We start from the raw sequence: 15,929 nt of genomic DNA, 5'->3' as shown, positions 1-15,929 counted from the left end.
TTCTCATAGACGAGCAATGTTCAGCCACTTCCTGGGAAGCAAGCAATTTCTCTATTCTCTTGTCTTCTCGTTCCCTCTGAGATATTGGGCCTATTGTACCACACCCCTTAACAGAGGCAGAGCGATACTTCCTAAGGAGAGCTCTGTTCGGCTTAGAAACCCAGCCGTGAGTGGCCTCTAGCTGGAGCCAGAGGCTTCTGTATTCCACTCTGGTCCTGGCGAAGCATAACAAGTGAATGGCTGCAGACGTGCTTGCCCTCTCCAGAACATCAATCTTCCCTTGCTTCTAGTTGGTTCCTAGTCTTGTTAAAGCACCCTGAGCAGGGGAAGAGGGAAACAAAATTTTCCAATCGTTTGCATAGCCCAAATCACACCCACTGATGAATAAAGGATGGGAATTGCCCACAAAGCACTTGCGGACTTTCTCTACTCCCCTCTAGCAGCGGTTTCTTTTGTATGGGGATGTTTTCTTTTGTGGGGGTGATGCCAAATGCAAGAAAACAAGCAGAGCCAGCAATCAGACTGCAAGTTAGGTCACTGCAAGGAAAAGGGGTTAATCTCTCACTCAGAGCAAGAAAGGGTTAGATAAAAAACATGCTTGTGTGGAGTGTGGAATGCCGCAACAGGTTCCACAGCAGTGGAGGCAGAGGCCTGAGCACAGGAAAGGGAAGGAAGCTAGGAAAGGGTCTGGAGATCAAGTCTGATGAGGAGCAGCTGAGGGAGCTGGGGGAGCTGAGATTGGAGAAGAGGAGGCTCAGGAGGGACTTCCTTGTTCTCTACAACTCCCTGACAGAAGCGTGGAGCCACGCCCCAGGTGGGGGTCAGGATCTGCTCCCAGGAAACAAGGGAAATGGTCTCAACTTCTGCCAGGGGAGGCTTAGATTGGGTATTTGGGAAAAATTTTTCCTCTGAAAGGGTTGTTAAGGGTTGTCATAGCTGCCCATGGAATGAATGATATTGTCATGTCTGGAGGCTCTTAAGGAATGTGGGGATGTGGCACCTGGGGACATGGTTTCAAGGTCGACTTGTCAATGTCAGGTTTGTGGGTGGACTCTCTACAATCTTAGAGATCTTTTAAAACCTAAACAAGTCCATACTACTGTGATGGGGAGCCAGTTTTAACCCAAAGAGTGTTTTGTAATGTCATTTCATAAGGTCATTAATAGCAACTTCACTCTCATGCTCAAACTTATGCAGCTGCTTTTCTCTGTGCCCTCCTCATCTTCACTTCTACCTTCAGCCTTGGGTCAGGAAAATTGGCTTTGGTGGGATCAGTGGTAGTGGGAAAGCCTCATGCCAGGGCGTCGTAGGTTGGTTTATTTCTGACAAGGTTGGAGCTGCCTCCACAAAAGGCTGTGATCCCTCCAGTCCCTATTGACAGTCTTTGACCGCTCTGAGGCGAGTTGCAGGCTGCAAGAGATGTTGGCCAAGCTGAAGGCAGATCACGGGAAGCACTGATCTGAAACCCGGCTGAACCAAGCAATAGATAAAGTCTCTTAGCCACATCAATCCCAGGCTGTGTTTGCCAAGAAGATGAAAATGATGTCAACATAAAACACAATGGAAATGGTGGGAAAGTCACTAATTTCCAAATGGAATGCTTCTAGAATAAGGCATGTTTCATGTAAATATGAATGGAAGAAGCTGATGTGCCGCTGTTATTGACCCTGTGCTGTTTCAATGAAATTTATCATACAACAGAGTTATTACAGTATTATTATAGTATGATTTATATCTATTTAAAACTACTGCAGTATTTTTCAGTCCTTCATTGCATTCGGGCAAGGCTTTGCCCAACTGCCTATGGGAGCAGACAACGACAGAAAGAGCCCACACATTAAAGAGACCTGATTTGCTGAAGTCCCTTTGGCTTCCCCTCCTGCCATCCTGCTGCAGCCCCTGCAACTTGATGGCAGGAAGAATGTGGGGCAGGACACAGCCCAGATGCTGGCGGCTGTGAGCTGACTCAAGCCATACAGATGAGCCTTCCACCTTGGCTAGCACCAGTGCTGGCAGCTGAGCCACTGGCAACATGCCACTTTACCCTACTGCAGAACCCTCCTGGGGTCAAGCTGGTGATGGAGAGGGAAGGGATCAGCTCTCCCAGCTCCTGAGCACAAGGTGAGAGAAGAGAAATGCTGTTACCCATCAATCCCGGGAACTGACACATCCAAACAGGGGAAAGAGAGGGGCAAAGGCACAATTTTGAGTTCCACGTAGGCAGCACCGAGAGTGGACCACTCAAATCTGGGTGTGCAATATGGCAAATGCCACAGGTTTTCCTGTGGGGGAAAAAGCTCCAAACAAAACAGAACACAAACCCCAACCCCAAAGAGTAACGTTTGAATTTTCAGTGACTGGTGGCTGAGAGAAGCATCTGTGCAGCGCTGATTGTGGCTTCTCTGCAAAAGAAGAAGTCCTTGCTCGTCCTTGCTTGTCTCAGGGGTCTCAAAAGCCAGGTGAGGATTTCTTCCTGCTGTTGCCTGTGCTCCGAGCAAAGAGCCTTGGGGTGCCCAGGGCTGTTAGCAGGAGAGCTGGTGAAATTCACTGCAAGGCACGCAGCCCTCCCCTCCAAGGCTCCAGAGGTACAAGGGCAGAAAGCTGTAGCCTAAGCTGGATTGCAATAGCACCTTGTGGGGCTTGTCTGTCTTCTGGCACCCTTCAGGCTGGGCAGTGTAAATCTGAGCTGCTTTCCCAGGGAATTCAGGGTTTGCCCAAACTAGGGCCTTGCTGAAGGCAAAGGCCACGCAAGGGCTCTCACTTGTGCTGCCTGCGCCATGGAGGGCCCCAGAGCAAGAGAGCATTCCTTGGCTGCTGAGATCCCCTTTTCACAGTCTGGCCTTGCTGGTTAGCAAAACCTACACGGACCTTCCAGCACTGACTTTGACTCAAGCTTTTCAATATTCTACAAGGAAAATTCTGATTTTTCCTTCTGTTTGGAAGGGGATGGATTTCCTTGGCCGATGTATTTGGCACAGAGGTTGTCCTCACATGGAAACCGTTCCAGGTGACCTGAAACTCTTCTGTCCATCGAGAACTCATTTTGTCCCACTGGATCATGGGCAGTACAGTGCTTTTGCAGCACCTTTCCCTCCTCTGCCTGGAGCTGGTCTCGCAGGCCAACCGCCAGACGCGATGCAAATGGTCCCAGAAGGGAGGTTGCAGCTAGGTGGGGGTCATTATATTAGCCCAGGGAACAAACAATATGACCAGAGGAAAATTACCTCAAATTGTGCCATGGGAGGTTTAGATTGGCTCTCTAGGAAAAATTCCTTCAACAAAAAGGACGTCAAGCTTGGGAACAGGCTGCCTTTGAAAATGGCCGAGTCACCACCCTCAGAAAGGTTTCAAAGTCAGGTGGATGTAGCATTTGGAGAACTGGCTGATTGGTGCCGTTGTCAGTGTTAAGTTTGCAGTCGCACTGTGTGATCTTCGGGGACTTTTCCAATCTCGACGACTCCGAGGTTTAAGTGTAGCTCAACCAGTGAGGAGTCAAAGCTTAGACTCAGTGATCCTCAAGGGTGCCTTTCGACAGGGATATCTTTGAGACTGTCAATGAAGGACAGATGAAAATAAACCCAAATGAAAGAATAATGGGAGTTCTTTGGAGAAGCTTCGTCCAAGGGCAGCCTTAAGCAGTACACCAGGGACACTCTGAGCGCCTGAGCCAGGAGTTGGCTCAGGGGACCAAGGGTGGGGTTGGCTGGGCTGTGATGCACTCTGACACCTGTGACATCACAGAGGACATGTCACAGAGGGGGCAGCAATAAAAGGCCCCAGCAGGTAACGCTGGCCCTGCATTGCTTGGGCAAGCGGTGAGTGCACACGTGGCGGGGAGGCTGGGCTGGGCACAAGGGCTGGGGCAGAAACGCTGCACTCGGGGCTGGGTTCTCCCCCTGCATGCAGGGACAGCCCCTCATGGGGGAGCCTTGGGCAGGCCACAGGGCTGCTGCTGCTTCTGTAGCTCCAGGGGCATTGGGATAGCGCTTGCTGCCTGCCAGCTGTCGGGGGCCCTGTCTTTCCTGCGCTCAGAACCCTGAGGATCCTGTCCTCCCTCCAGCAACCAGTAGTTCCCTCCCTCCCTGCCCCACTCAAGGCTTTCTCTCCCTCCTCCTGCAGATCATGGATCCAGTAGTATTCCTGTTTGTGCTCTTGAAAAGTCTCATCCAGTACCCACAGCCCGTGGGTGATGGCTTGGATGAGGAAACACATCTGCGCATGGAAATGCGTGCAAAGCACCTGGAATGGGAGAGGCTTCGGCTGGAGCAGGAGGTGGAGCAGCTCTCCCAGAAGAAGGTGCAGCTCTTGCAGCTCTTAGCTGTTGCTGTGTTCCTGCTGCATGTCTTGTTCCTGTGGTTGATTGTGTGGAAAATCTGCTGGAGGAGAGAGGAGAATGAAGAAGAAAACCATGGTGCAAATGAAGAGGAAGTTGGCAATGTTGCAGCAAATGAAGAAGACAATGTTGGAAATGAAGTTGTCCATGAGGCTTGGGCAGGCCACAGGCCTTTTGTCCAAGTAGACAACGATTTGGATGATCATGTTGGACAAGTTATAATGGAGCGCATACGGTGGCCTGAAGAGGACCTGCAGATAGGCTGCGAGTGGACAATAGACCTCATGGACAATTATACAGTTTTCTTCGGGCATGTCTTGTCCAACAGTTTCTACCCAGTCCTGCAACGAGCCATCGGGGTGGGCAGTGCCTTTGAAGGTTGGAGTCCCCGTGAGCAGGATGTCGTGTACTGCGTGCTCATCCCCATGACTCCTCCCCGAGGCCACAGCTTCCACCTGGAGCTGGACAGTGCAGGGCAGAGGCACGAGAGGAACTTCCGTGTCCGCGTGCAGCTGGAGTGCACCTGTACGGGGCAGCAGCAGGGCAAGAACATGCTGTGCTTCCTGCACCACCCCGAGGAGGAGCTGAGGAGGAACCAGGATCCCAGCCTCCTAGACACCCTGTGCACCGGCTCCTACCTGGACGTGCAGAAAACTGCCTGCTGGTTCCGGCAACTGGTGAAAGCAATCTGGCCAGCTTTGCCCCAGTCACACGACTGGCATTTAATACTGCTGCCCTCCACACGCTCCTGCCAATTCAAGGTGACAAATGGCAGAGAAAGCCTCAGGATTGAGATGCTGTTCGGGGTGCGGAGAGGTGACTCAGCCGTCTTTGTGAGCAGCCAGCCTAGAGAGGCCTACACACCAAGCACAACCTGGCCTGAGTCTTACGCTGTGGCAGAGGTTGAGTTCTTCAAGCACATTGCCAGGCGGGCCCCTCCTGACAGCTTGCACCTCAAATGCCTGCAGTTCTTCACCCGTCTTCTGCTGGGCTTCAGCTTTTCCACCTACACCATGAAAACCCTTGTCATGCACCGGCTCAATGTCACACCTGTGTCATTGTGGCGCAGGAGACATCTCCTGCAGCGACTGATGGATATCAGCGACTGCCTGTACTTATGTGTGCAAGGAAAACGCCTCAACCACTTCATTGTGGGTAACCAGAGGTTTCCTCAGGACATCCGTTTACCTCCAGACGTTCAAGCATGTAACGCATACAATCTCTTCCATCACCTGGTGCAGCAGCCGACCGCCTACACCCAAGCGATCCATGAGTGCCAGGTGCTGCAGAAGTGGTTCAAGAGAATCGTTCTCGGTGAACATCAACCGAATTAAGGTGAGGAGCCATGGCTATGAGCACAGAGCTGTGCTTCTGCTGCTCGCAGCCGGCAGCAGAGAACCACCTCCTAGCACTAATTTGGCGCTTTAAGGAGAAGAAGATTCGTGCAACGGCTCTGGCGAAGGTCCCACAGCTTCTCCTGCTGCCTCAGCAAGTGGACAGCCACAGGAACGTTTACTCTACTTCCTTGTATCATTTCACTTTCCGAAAAAGGCACCCAAATGGCATTGAGCCCTGCTTTCCTGTGAATCTCCCACTCCTGTGAAGCACGTGAGAGAACACGTGCTGTACATGCAGGGCCAAAGTCACCAAATCCCACCTGCAACATGCAGTTCTTCCTGGCCTTTGAGAAGGACCAAAAGTTAGAGCGTGCAAGAAGTGGGAGTTTGGGACAGAAAAAGAAAAACAACAAACCGGGCAAAAAAGAGCGAGAGGAAAAATCAGCACTGCTGGCCCGGGATGAGTCAATGGATGGAGTCTCTCCTTGTCCCCGGAAAGGACACCTTCACCTCAGCATTGGACCACCTGTGTTGGAGCTGACCTGAAATTTTGTTTAGAGAAGAATCTAGATTTTTGTTTCTTATACAGATGTACTATACAGCCACTATAAAGTTTATGAAGTGTATACCTTCTATAAAGTTTATAAATTATCATATATACTAATAAAATACAATAAAACAAAGCAATCTATTCATATTAATAATATCAAAGATAGAAAAGATGTAATTATTATGTCATGATAAAAAGTAATTTTAAAGAGTTGAATATGTAATTACATTTAAATAGTAACAGTAGAGCACATATTTAGTGTCACTACCCGTTATCACACATATTATTGATCTTAATGCATTTATGTCTGGAAGGTTTTTCATAAAACAGATGTTTTTATTACATATATAACATGCATATCATATATACATACTATATACTTTATATATTAATATGACTGTATCATATATGTTACATACCATATAATATATTACATATATAATTTTTATATACACAGAAAGCTGTGCCTAGGGTCGCTATCTGTTGCAGCCCATATTCATGCTCTAGAGTTAGAGCATTTACAAGTGGCAAGCTGGAAACTGCTTTCCTTTTGTTTCAATAAAACACAGTTTTGCAGAATCTGGAGCGTGGCAGACTTTCTTGATCTCAGCGAGACCTATAGCAGTGGTAAATGTCACAGGCTGTGAATCTGGGCTTGTGAACAGACTCTTTGAACTCCAGCACACTTAGAGTGCTGGAATGGGTCTAAACAGAAATGAAGCCCGGCTGCCCCCAGCCCCTCTGATCACAGAATCCCAGAATGCCTTGGCTTGGAAGGGTCCTTAGAAATTGTCTTGTTCCAGCCCTGCTGCCAAGGGCAGGGACACCTTCCACGAGACCAGGTTGCTCCAAGGCCCATCCAAGCTGGCCTGGAGCAGTGCCAGGGATGGGGCAGCCACAGCGTCTGTGGGCAGCGTGGGCCAGGGCCTCAGCAGCCTCAGAGGCCAGAAATCCTTGCACATCTCCAGCCTAAGGCCGCCCTCCATCAGTGGGAAGCCGCTGGCCCTGGCGCTGTCCCTCCAGGCCCTTGCCAGCAGCCCCTGTGCCGGTCTCTGCTGGCTCCCGTGCAGGGACTCAAAGGCCGCAGGAAGGTGCCCCTGGAGAAGCCCTTGCAGAGCGCAGGGGCCAGGAATGCCACCAGGAGGGCAGCAAGCAGGGCCTGGCCTGTCCATCCGTGCGGGAGGGCACAGGGCGGGCGCTGAGGCCCTGCCAGCTGGAGCTGGGAGCTCTGGAGCGCGGCCGGCAGAGAGCCGTGGGCTCCCGCAGCTCTGCAGCCCTCACGGCTGAGGCAGCTGCCCGGGCACAGCCGGCCGGGGACACGCGGCCGGCCCGGGGCCACCCGCAGGGGGACCCTGCTCTGGGGCCAGCCCAGGCCGCGGCAGGGAGCACCCCATGGGGCTGTGCCCGGGCAGGGAACGGCTCTGCCCGGGGACAGGGCTCCGGGAGCAGGGCAGCGGGGCCGGCAGTGCCGGGCACAGAGAGCGAGGGACACATGGCTGCGGTCACAGCCTGGCTGCCCTGGGGCATACCCTACAGGCTGACAGGACACAGACAGGCAGGAGCTCCCTTCCTCTTTGTGTCCTGGGACCAGACTGCGCCTGGATGTTGCCTGAGGCCTACCCTGACTCAGGTGCAGCACCTCGTACTTGGTCTTTTTAAACCACATGGGATTGCCATGGTTCCACTCCTCGAGCACGTCCACGTCTCTCTGGTTGGCATTCCATCCTTCAGGTGTGGCAACTGCCCCACTCTGCTTGGTGACTTCAGCAAATCTGCTGAGGATACCCTCGATCCCTTTATCTACAGCATTAATGAATATATTAAGAAACATTGCTCCCAGAACAGAACCTTGAGGGACACCACAGGTGACCCACATCCATCCTAACTCTGAGCTGTTGACCTCTGGAAGCACCGTGCATGCAATTTCTTATCCATCCAACAGTCCAGGCACCAAACCCATCTCTCCCGAATTTAGAGAGGATGTTGTGGGGATCATGTCAAAGGCGTTCCAGTAGTCCAGATAAAGGACACCCGTAGCCCTTCCCTTGTCCCTTCATGTACTCACTCCATCATTGAAGGCCACTGGGTAGGTCAGGCAGGACTCGCCCTCGGCTGTCCCGAATCACCTGCCGGTCCTCCATGTGCCTCAGCATAGCTTCAAGGAGGATGTGCTCCATGATCTTCCGAGGCACTGATGTGGGGCTGCTGTGTTGGTCATTTCCAGAGTGTTCCTTCCTACCCTTTCTAAAAATGGGTGTAGTGGGATCACCTTGGCTGAATGCCAGGTGGTCACTATGCCACTCCATCACTCCCCTTCCTAGTGTGACAGGGGAGAGAACATAAAATAGAAAACAAGTAGTCAGATGAGATAAAGCTGTTGATAATAGTGAAAAAATTGAGAGTTTGTGCATGCAAAAGTGAAGGAGAATAAAAACATTTATTCTCTACTTCTCATAGACGAGCAATGTTCAGCCACTTCCTGGGAAGCAAGCAATTTCTCTATTCTCTTGTCTTCTCATTCCCTCTGAGATATTGGGCCTATTGTACCACACACCTTAACGGAGGCAGAGCGATACTTCCGAAGGAGAGCTCTGTTCAGCTTAGAAACCCAGCCGTGAGTGGCCTCTAGCTGGAGCCAGAGGCTTCTGTATTCCACTCTGGTCCTGGCGAAGCATAACAATTGAATGGCTGCAGACGTGCTTGCCCTCTCCAGAACATCAATCTTCCCTTGCTTCTAGTTGGTTCCTAGTCTTGTTAAAGCACCCTGAGCAGGGGAAGAGGGAAACAATTTTTTCCAATCGTTTGCAAAGCCCAAATCACACCCACTGATGAATAAAGGATGGGAATTGCCCACAAAGCACTTGCGGACTTTCTCTACTCCCCTCTAGCAGCGGTTGCTTTTATATGGGGATGTTTTCTTTTGTGGGGGTGATGCAAAATGCAAGAAAACAAGCAGAGCCAGCAATCAGACTGCAACTTAGGTCACTGCAAAGAAAAGGGGTTAATCTCTCACTCAGAGCAAGAAAGGGTTAGATAAAAAACATGCTTGTGTGGAGTGTGGAATGCCGCAACAGGTTCCACAGCAGTGGAGGCAAAGGCCTGAGCACAGGAAAGGGAAGGAAGCTAGGAAAGGGTCTGGAGATCAAGTCTGATGAGCAGCAGCTGAGGGAGCTGCAGGGGCTGAGATTGGAGAAGAGGAGGCTCAGGAGGGACTTCCTTGTTCTCTACAACTCCCTGACAGAAGCGTGGAGCCACGCCCCAGGTGGGGGTCAGGCTCTGCTCCCAGGAAACAAGGGAAATGGCCTCAACATCTGCCAGGGGAGGCTTAGATTGGGTATTTGGGAAAAAAATTTTCCTCTGAAAGGGTTGTTAAGGGTTGTCATAGCTGCCCATGGAATGAATGATATTGTCATGTCTGGAGGCTCTTAAGGAATGTGGGGATGTGGCACCTGGGGACATGGTTTCAAGGTCGACTTGTCAATGTCAGGTTTGTGGGTGGACTCTCTACAATCTTAGAGATCTTTTAAAACCTAAACAAGTCCATACTACTGTGATGGGGAGCCAGTTTTAACCCAAAGAGTATTTTGTAATGTCATTTCATAAGGTCATTAATAGCAACTTCACTCTCATGCTCAAACTTATGCAGCTGCTTTTCTCTGTGCCCTCCTCATCTTCACTTCAGCCTTGGGTCAGGAAAATTGGCTTTGGTGGGATCAGTGGTAGTGGGAAAGCCTCATGCCAGGGCGTCGTAGGTTGGTTTAGTTCTGCCAAGGTTGGAGCTGCCTCCAGAAAAGGCTGTGATCCCTCCAGTCCCTATTGACAGTCTTTGACCGCTCTGAGGCGAGTTGCAGGCTGCAAGAGATGTTGGCCAAGCTGAAGGCAGATCACGGGAAGCACTGATCTGAAGCCCAGCTGAACCAAGCAACAGATAAAGTCTCTTAGCCACATCAATCCCAGGCTGTGTTTGCCAAGAAGATGAAAATGATGTCAACATAAAACACAATGGAAATGGTGGGAAAGTCACTAATTTCCAAATGGAATGCTTCTAGAATAAGGCATGTTTCATGTAAATACGAATGGAAGAAGCTGATGTGCCACTGTTATGACCCAGTGTTGTTTCAATGAAATTTATCATACAACAGTTATTACAGTATTATTATAGTGTGATTTATATCTATTTAAAACTATTGCAGTATTTTTCAGTGCTTCATTACATTCGGGCAAGGCTTTGCCCAACTGCCTATGGGAGCAGACAACGACAGAAAGAGCCCACGCATGAAAGAGACCTTATTTGCTGAAGTCCCTTTGGCTTCCCCCCCCTGCCATCCTGCTGCAGCCCCTGCAACTTGATGGCAGGAAGAATGTGGGGCAGGACACAGCCCAGATGCTGGCAGCTGTGAGCTGAGCTGACTCAAGCCATACAGATGAGCCTTCCACCTTGGCTAGCACCAGTGCTGGCAGCTGAGCCACTGGCAACATGCCACTTTACCCTACTGCAGAACCCTCCTGGGGTCAAGCTGGTGATGGAGAGGGAAGGGATCAGCTCTTCCAGCTCCTGAGCACAAGGTGAGAGAAGAGAAATGCTGTTACCCATCAATCCCGGGAACTGACACATCCAAACAGGGGAAAGAGAGGGGCAAAGGCACAATTTTGAGTTCCACGTAGACAGCACCGAGAGTGGACCACTCAAATCTGGGTGTGCAATATGGCAAATGCCACAGGTTTTCCTGTGGGGGAAAAAGCTCCAAACAAAACAGAACACAAACCCCAACCCCAAAGAGTAACGTTTGAATTTTCAGTGACGGGTGGTTGAGAGAAGCATCTGTGCACCGCTGATTGTGGCTTCTCTGCAAAAGAAGAAGTCCTTGCTCGTCCTTGCTTGTCTCAGGGGTCTCAAAAGCCAGGTGAGGATTTCTTCCTGCTGTTGCCTGTGCTCCGAGCAAAGAGCCTTGGGGTGCCCAGGGCTGTTAGCAGGAGAGCTGGTGAAATTCACTGCAAGGCACGCAGCCTTCCCCTCCAAGGCTCCAGAGGTACAAGGGCAGAAAGCTGTAGCCTAAGCTGGATTGCAATAGCACCTTGTGGGGCTTGTCTGTCTTCTGGCACCCTTCAGGCTGGGCAGTGTAAATCTGAGCTGCTTTCCCAGGGAATTCAGGGTTTGCCCAAACTAGGGCCTTGCTGAAGGCAAAGGCCACGCAAGGGCTCTCACTTGTGCTGCCTCCGCCATGGAGGGCCCCAGAGCAAGAGAGCATTCCTTGGCTGCTGAGATCCCCTTTTCACAGTCTGGCCTTGCTGGTAAGCAAAACCTACACGGACCTTCCAGCACTGACTTTGACTCAAGCTTTTCAATATTCTACAAGGAAAATTCTGATTTTTCCTTCTGTTTGGAAGGGGATGGATTTCCTTGGCCGATGTATTTGGCACAGAGGTTGTCCTCACATGGAAACCGTTCCAGGTGACCTGAAACTCTTCTGTCCATCGAGAACCCATTTTGTCCCACTGGATCATGGGCAGTACAGTGCTTTTGCAGCACCTTTCCCTCCTCTGCCTGGAGCTGGTCTCGCAGGCCAACCGCCAGATGCGATGCAAATGGTCCCAGAAGGGAGGTTGCAGCTAGGTGGGGGTCATTATATTAGCCCAGGGAACAAACAATATGACCAGAGGAAAACTACCTCAAATTGCGCCATGGGAGGTTTAGATTGGCTCTCTAGGAAAAATTCCTGCAACAAAAAGGACGTCAAGCTTGGGAACAGGCTGCCTTGGAAAATGGCCGAGTCACCACCCTCAGAAAGGTTTCAAAGTCATGTGGATGTAGCATTTGGGGAACTGGCTGATTGGTGCCGTTGTCAGTGTTAAGTTTGCAGTCGCACTGTGTGATCTTCGGGGACTTTTCCAATCTCGACGACTCCGAGGTTTAAGTGTAGCTCAACCAGTGAGGAGTCAAAGCTTAGACTCAGTGATCCTCAAGGGTGCCTTCCAACAGGGATATCTTTGAGACTGTCAATGAAGGGCAGATGAAAATAAATCCAAATGAAAGAACAATGGGAGTTCTTTGGAGAAGCTTCACCCAAGGGCAGCCTTAAGCAGTACACCAGGGACACTCTGAGCACCTGTCGTGGTTTGACATGGAAGTGATTTTTTTTTTCTTCAGGAAGTTGGGTCAAACCAATCAGTGGTCAAGTTTGGATATTGGCACCTGCAGTGACCACTGAAGATAGGGATACGCCTCTGAGAACACAGCGGGTTAAAAGCAAGAACTCCCAAGAGCTCGCTCTCTTTGGTTCCGGTCAAGGTGCTGTGCAGACCTTCCCTGCCCAGCCATGGGGCTGGGTGGGGGAGGGGAAGCCATGTGGCCTGGTCGAGGTGAGCCGAGGGGTAGAAGGACTGGAACCGAGCCAGCTCTTGTGGACGGAAGGGTGGAAAGAAGCGGAGATGTCTTTGTCATTCCCCCCCTCCAGAGGGAAGAGATAGAGAGTCTCAGAAGCTGCACTTAGGGTGGTGCGTTGGTGTGCCAGGAGACCTGTTTCAGTGATTACCAGCAGAGGAGTAGAGAGAAGGTATGGAGAAGCCCTCTATCTTCAAAGAAGAAGAAGAAGAGGAGAAGACGACCTCTGTTCTTGGACCCTCAGCCCCAGGGGAAAATGGGGGGGACTGTAGTCCCAAAATGAGAAACTGAACTGTTGTCTCTTTTGGTTCATGGCAAAGCATCCTTAAAGGAGCCCTATGAGCAGTCTGTCCATGCCCGGTGGTGAGAGCACTGTGACATGGAAAGGAGAGTGTCACCATGGCAGATTTTCTCCGGGCGGTCGCCATGTGTGACATGGAAACACAAGGGTGGCAATTGTGTTTCCTGGGGGGGGGTCTGTGGCACAGGAGAGACTCCTGTCTCCCTTGAAAGATTGAGTATTTGAATATCTGAAGGGTGGCAACTTAATTAGGATCCTGGGTGGTGTCTCACTGTTAAGTTTGTTTAGAAATTAGGTGGGTGGAGGAGGGGTGTTTTAGAAAGTCTTCATCCAGGATTTAGTGTTTGTAGTTTTTTCTAGTAGTAGTAGTTTAATAAAGTTCTTTCCTTTATTACTAAGATGGGCCTGCTCTGCTCTGTTCCTGATCACATCTCACAGCAATTATTTAGAAAAGTATATTTTCATGGGGGCGCTGGCATCGTGTCAGTGTCAAACCATGACAGCGCCTGAGCCAGGAGTTGGCTCAGGGGACCAAGGGTGGGGTTGGCTGGGCTGTGATGCACTCTGACACCTGTGACATCACAGAGGACATGTCACAGAGGGGGCAGCAATAAAAGGCCCCAGCAGGTAACGCTGGCCCTGCATTGCTTGGGCAAGCGGTGAGTGCACACGTGGCGGGGAGGCTGGGCTGGGCACAAGGGCCGGGGCAGAAACGCTGCACCCGGGGCTGGGTTCTCCCCCTGCATGCAGGGACAGCCCCTCATGGGGGAGCCTTGGGCAGGCCACAGGGCTGCTGCTGCTTCTGTAGCTCCAGGGGCATTGGGATAGCGCTTGCTGCCTGCCAGCTGTCGGGGGCCCTGTCTTTCCTGCGCCCAGAACCCTGAGGATCCTGTCCTCCCTCCAGCAACCAGTAGTTCCCTCCCTCCCTGCCCCACTCAAGGCTTTCTCTCCCTCCTCCTGCAGATCATGGATCCAGTAGTATTCCTGTTTGTGCTCTTGAAAAGTCTCATCCAGTACCCACAGCCCGTGGGTGATGGCTTGGATGAGGAAACACATCTGCGCATGGAAATGCGTGCAAAGCACCTGGAATGGGAGAGGCTTCGGCTGGAGCAGGAGGTGGAGCAGCTCTCCCAGAAGAAGGTGCAGCTCTTGCAGCTCTTAACTGTTGCTGTGCTCCTGCTGCATGTCTTGTTCCTGTGGTTGATTGTGTGGAAAAGCTGCTGGAGGAGAGAGGAGAATGAAGAAGAAAACCATGGTGCAAATGAAGAGGAAGTTGGCAATGTTGCAGCAAATGAAGAAGACAATGTTGGAAATGAAGTTGTCCATGAGGCTTGGGCAGGCCACAGGCCTTTTGTCCAAGTAGACCACGATTTTGATGATCATGTTGGACAAGTTATAATGGGGCGCATACGGTGGCCTGAAGAGGACCTGCAGATAGGCTGCAAGTGGACAATAGACCTCATGGACAATTATACAGTTTTCTTCGGGCATGTCTTGTCCAACAGTTTCTACCCAGTCCTGCAACGAGCCATCGGGGTGGGCAGTGCCTTTGAAGGTTGGAGTCCCCGTGAGCAGGATGTCGTGTACCGCGTGCTCATCCCCATGACTCCTCCCCGAGGCCACAGCTTCCACCTGGAGCTGGACAGTGCAGGGCAGAGGCACGAGAGGAACTTCCGTGTCCGCGTGCAGCTGGAGTGCACCTGTACGGGGCAGCAGCAGGGCGAGAACATGCTGTGCTTCCTGCACCACCCCCAGGAGGAGCTGAGGAGGAACCAGGATCCCAGCCTCCTAGACACCCTTTGCACCGGCTCCTACCTGGACGTGCAGAAAACTGCCTGCTGGTTCCGGCAACTGGTGAAAGCAATCTGGACAGCTTTGCCCCAGTCACACGACTGGCATTTAATACTGCTGCCCTCCACACGCTCCTGCCAATTCAAGGTGACAAATGGCAGAGAAAGCCTCAGGATTGAGATGCTGTTCGGGGTGCGGAGAGGTGACTCAGCCGTCTTTGTGAGCAGCCAGCCTAGAGAGGCCTACACACCAAGCACAACCTGGCCTGAGTCTTACGCTGTGGCAGAGGTTGAGTTCTTCAAGCACATTGCCAGGCGGGCCCCTCCTGACAGCTTGCACCTCAAATGCCTGCAGTTCTTCACCCGTCTTCTGCTGGGCTTCAGCTTTTCCACCTACACCATGAAAACCCTTGTCATGCACCGGCTCAATGTCACACCTGTGTCATTGTGGCGCAGGAGACATCTCCTGCAGCGACTGATGGATATCAGCGACTGCCTGTACTTATGTGTGCGAGGAAAACGCCTCAACCACTTCATTGTGGGTAACCAGAGGTTTCCTCAGGACATCCGTTTACCTCCAGACGTTCAAGCATGTAACGCATACAATCTCTTCCATCACCTGGTGCAGCAGCCGACCGCCTACACCCAGGCGATCCATGAGTGCCAGGTGCTGCAAAAGTGGTTCAAGAGAACCGTTCTCGGTGAACATCAACCGAATTAAGGTGAGGAGCCATGGCTATGAGCACAGAGCTGTGCTTCTGCTGCTCGCAGCCAGCAGCAGAGAACCACCTCCTAGCACAAATTTGGCGCTTTAAGGAGAAGAGGATTCGTGCAACGGCTCTGGCGAAGGTCCCACAGCTTCTCCTGCAGCCTCAGCAGGTGGACAGCCACAGGAGCGTTTACTCTACTTCCTTGTATCATTTCACTTTCTGAAAAAGGCACCCAAATGGCATTGAGCCCTGCTTTGCTATGAACTCTCCCACTCCTGTGAAGCACGTGAGAGAACACGTGCTGTACATGCAGGGCCAAAGTCACCAAATCCCACCTGCAACATGCAGTTCTTCCTGGCCTTTGAGAAGGACCAAAAGTTAGAGCGTGCAAGAAGTGGGAGTTTGGGACAGAAAAAGAAAAACAACAAACCGGGCAAAAAAGAGCGAGAGGAAAAATCAGCACTGCTGGCCCGGGATGAGTCAATGGATGGAGTCTCTCCTTGTCCCCGGAAAGGACACCTTCACC

The 15,929-nt window shown here is 51.4% G+C and overlaps 2 protein-coding genes across 2 annotated transcripts; both read left to right on the top strand.

Annotated features, from left to right (window-relative positions):
- The first annotated feature begins 4,122 nt into the window (after window positions 1–4,122).
- LOC137476502 (inositol 1,4,5-trisphosphate receptor-interacting protein-like 1) lies at window positions 4,123–5,667 on the top strand. The gene has a single exon (XM_068194861.1). It carries the CDS (start codon window positions 4,123–4,125, stop codon window positions 5,665–5,667), a length of 1,545 nt encoding a protein of 514 aa, XP_068050962.1.
- An 8,202-nt stretch (window positions 5,668–13,869) lies between these two features.
- LOC137476501 (inositol 1,4,5-trisphosphate receptor-interacting protein-like 1) lies at window positions 13,870–15,414 on the top strand. Its single transcript, XM_068194860.1, has one exon. It carries the CDS (start codon window positions 13,870–13,872, stop codon window positions 15,412–15,414), a length of 1,545 nt encoding a protein of 514 aa, XP_068050961.1.
- The last annotated feature ends 515 nt before the right edge of the window (window positions 15,415–15,929 follow it).

The sequence above is a fragment of the Anomalospiza imberbis genome, chromosome 6, assembly GCF_031753505.1.
Source record: "Anomalospiza imberbis isolate Cuckoo-Finch-1a 21T00152 chromosome 6, ASM3175350v1, whole genome shotgun sequence".
NCBI lineage: Eukaryota > Metazoa > Chordata > Aves > Passeriformes > Viduidae > Anomalospiza > Anomalospiza imberbis.
Note: the sequence above shows the minus strand (reverse complement) of the source record. Positions and strands in the feature narration are given on the sequence as shown.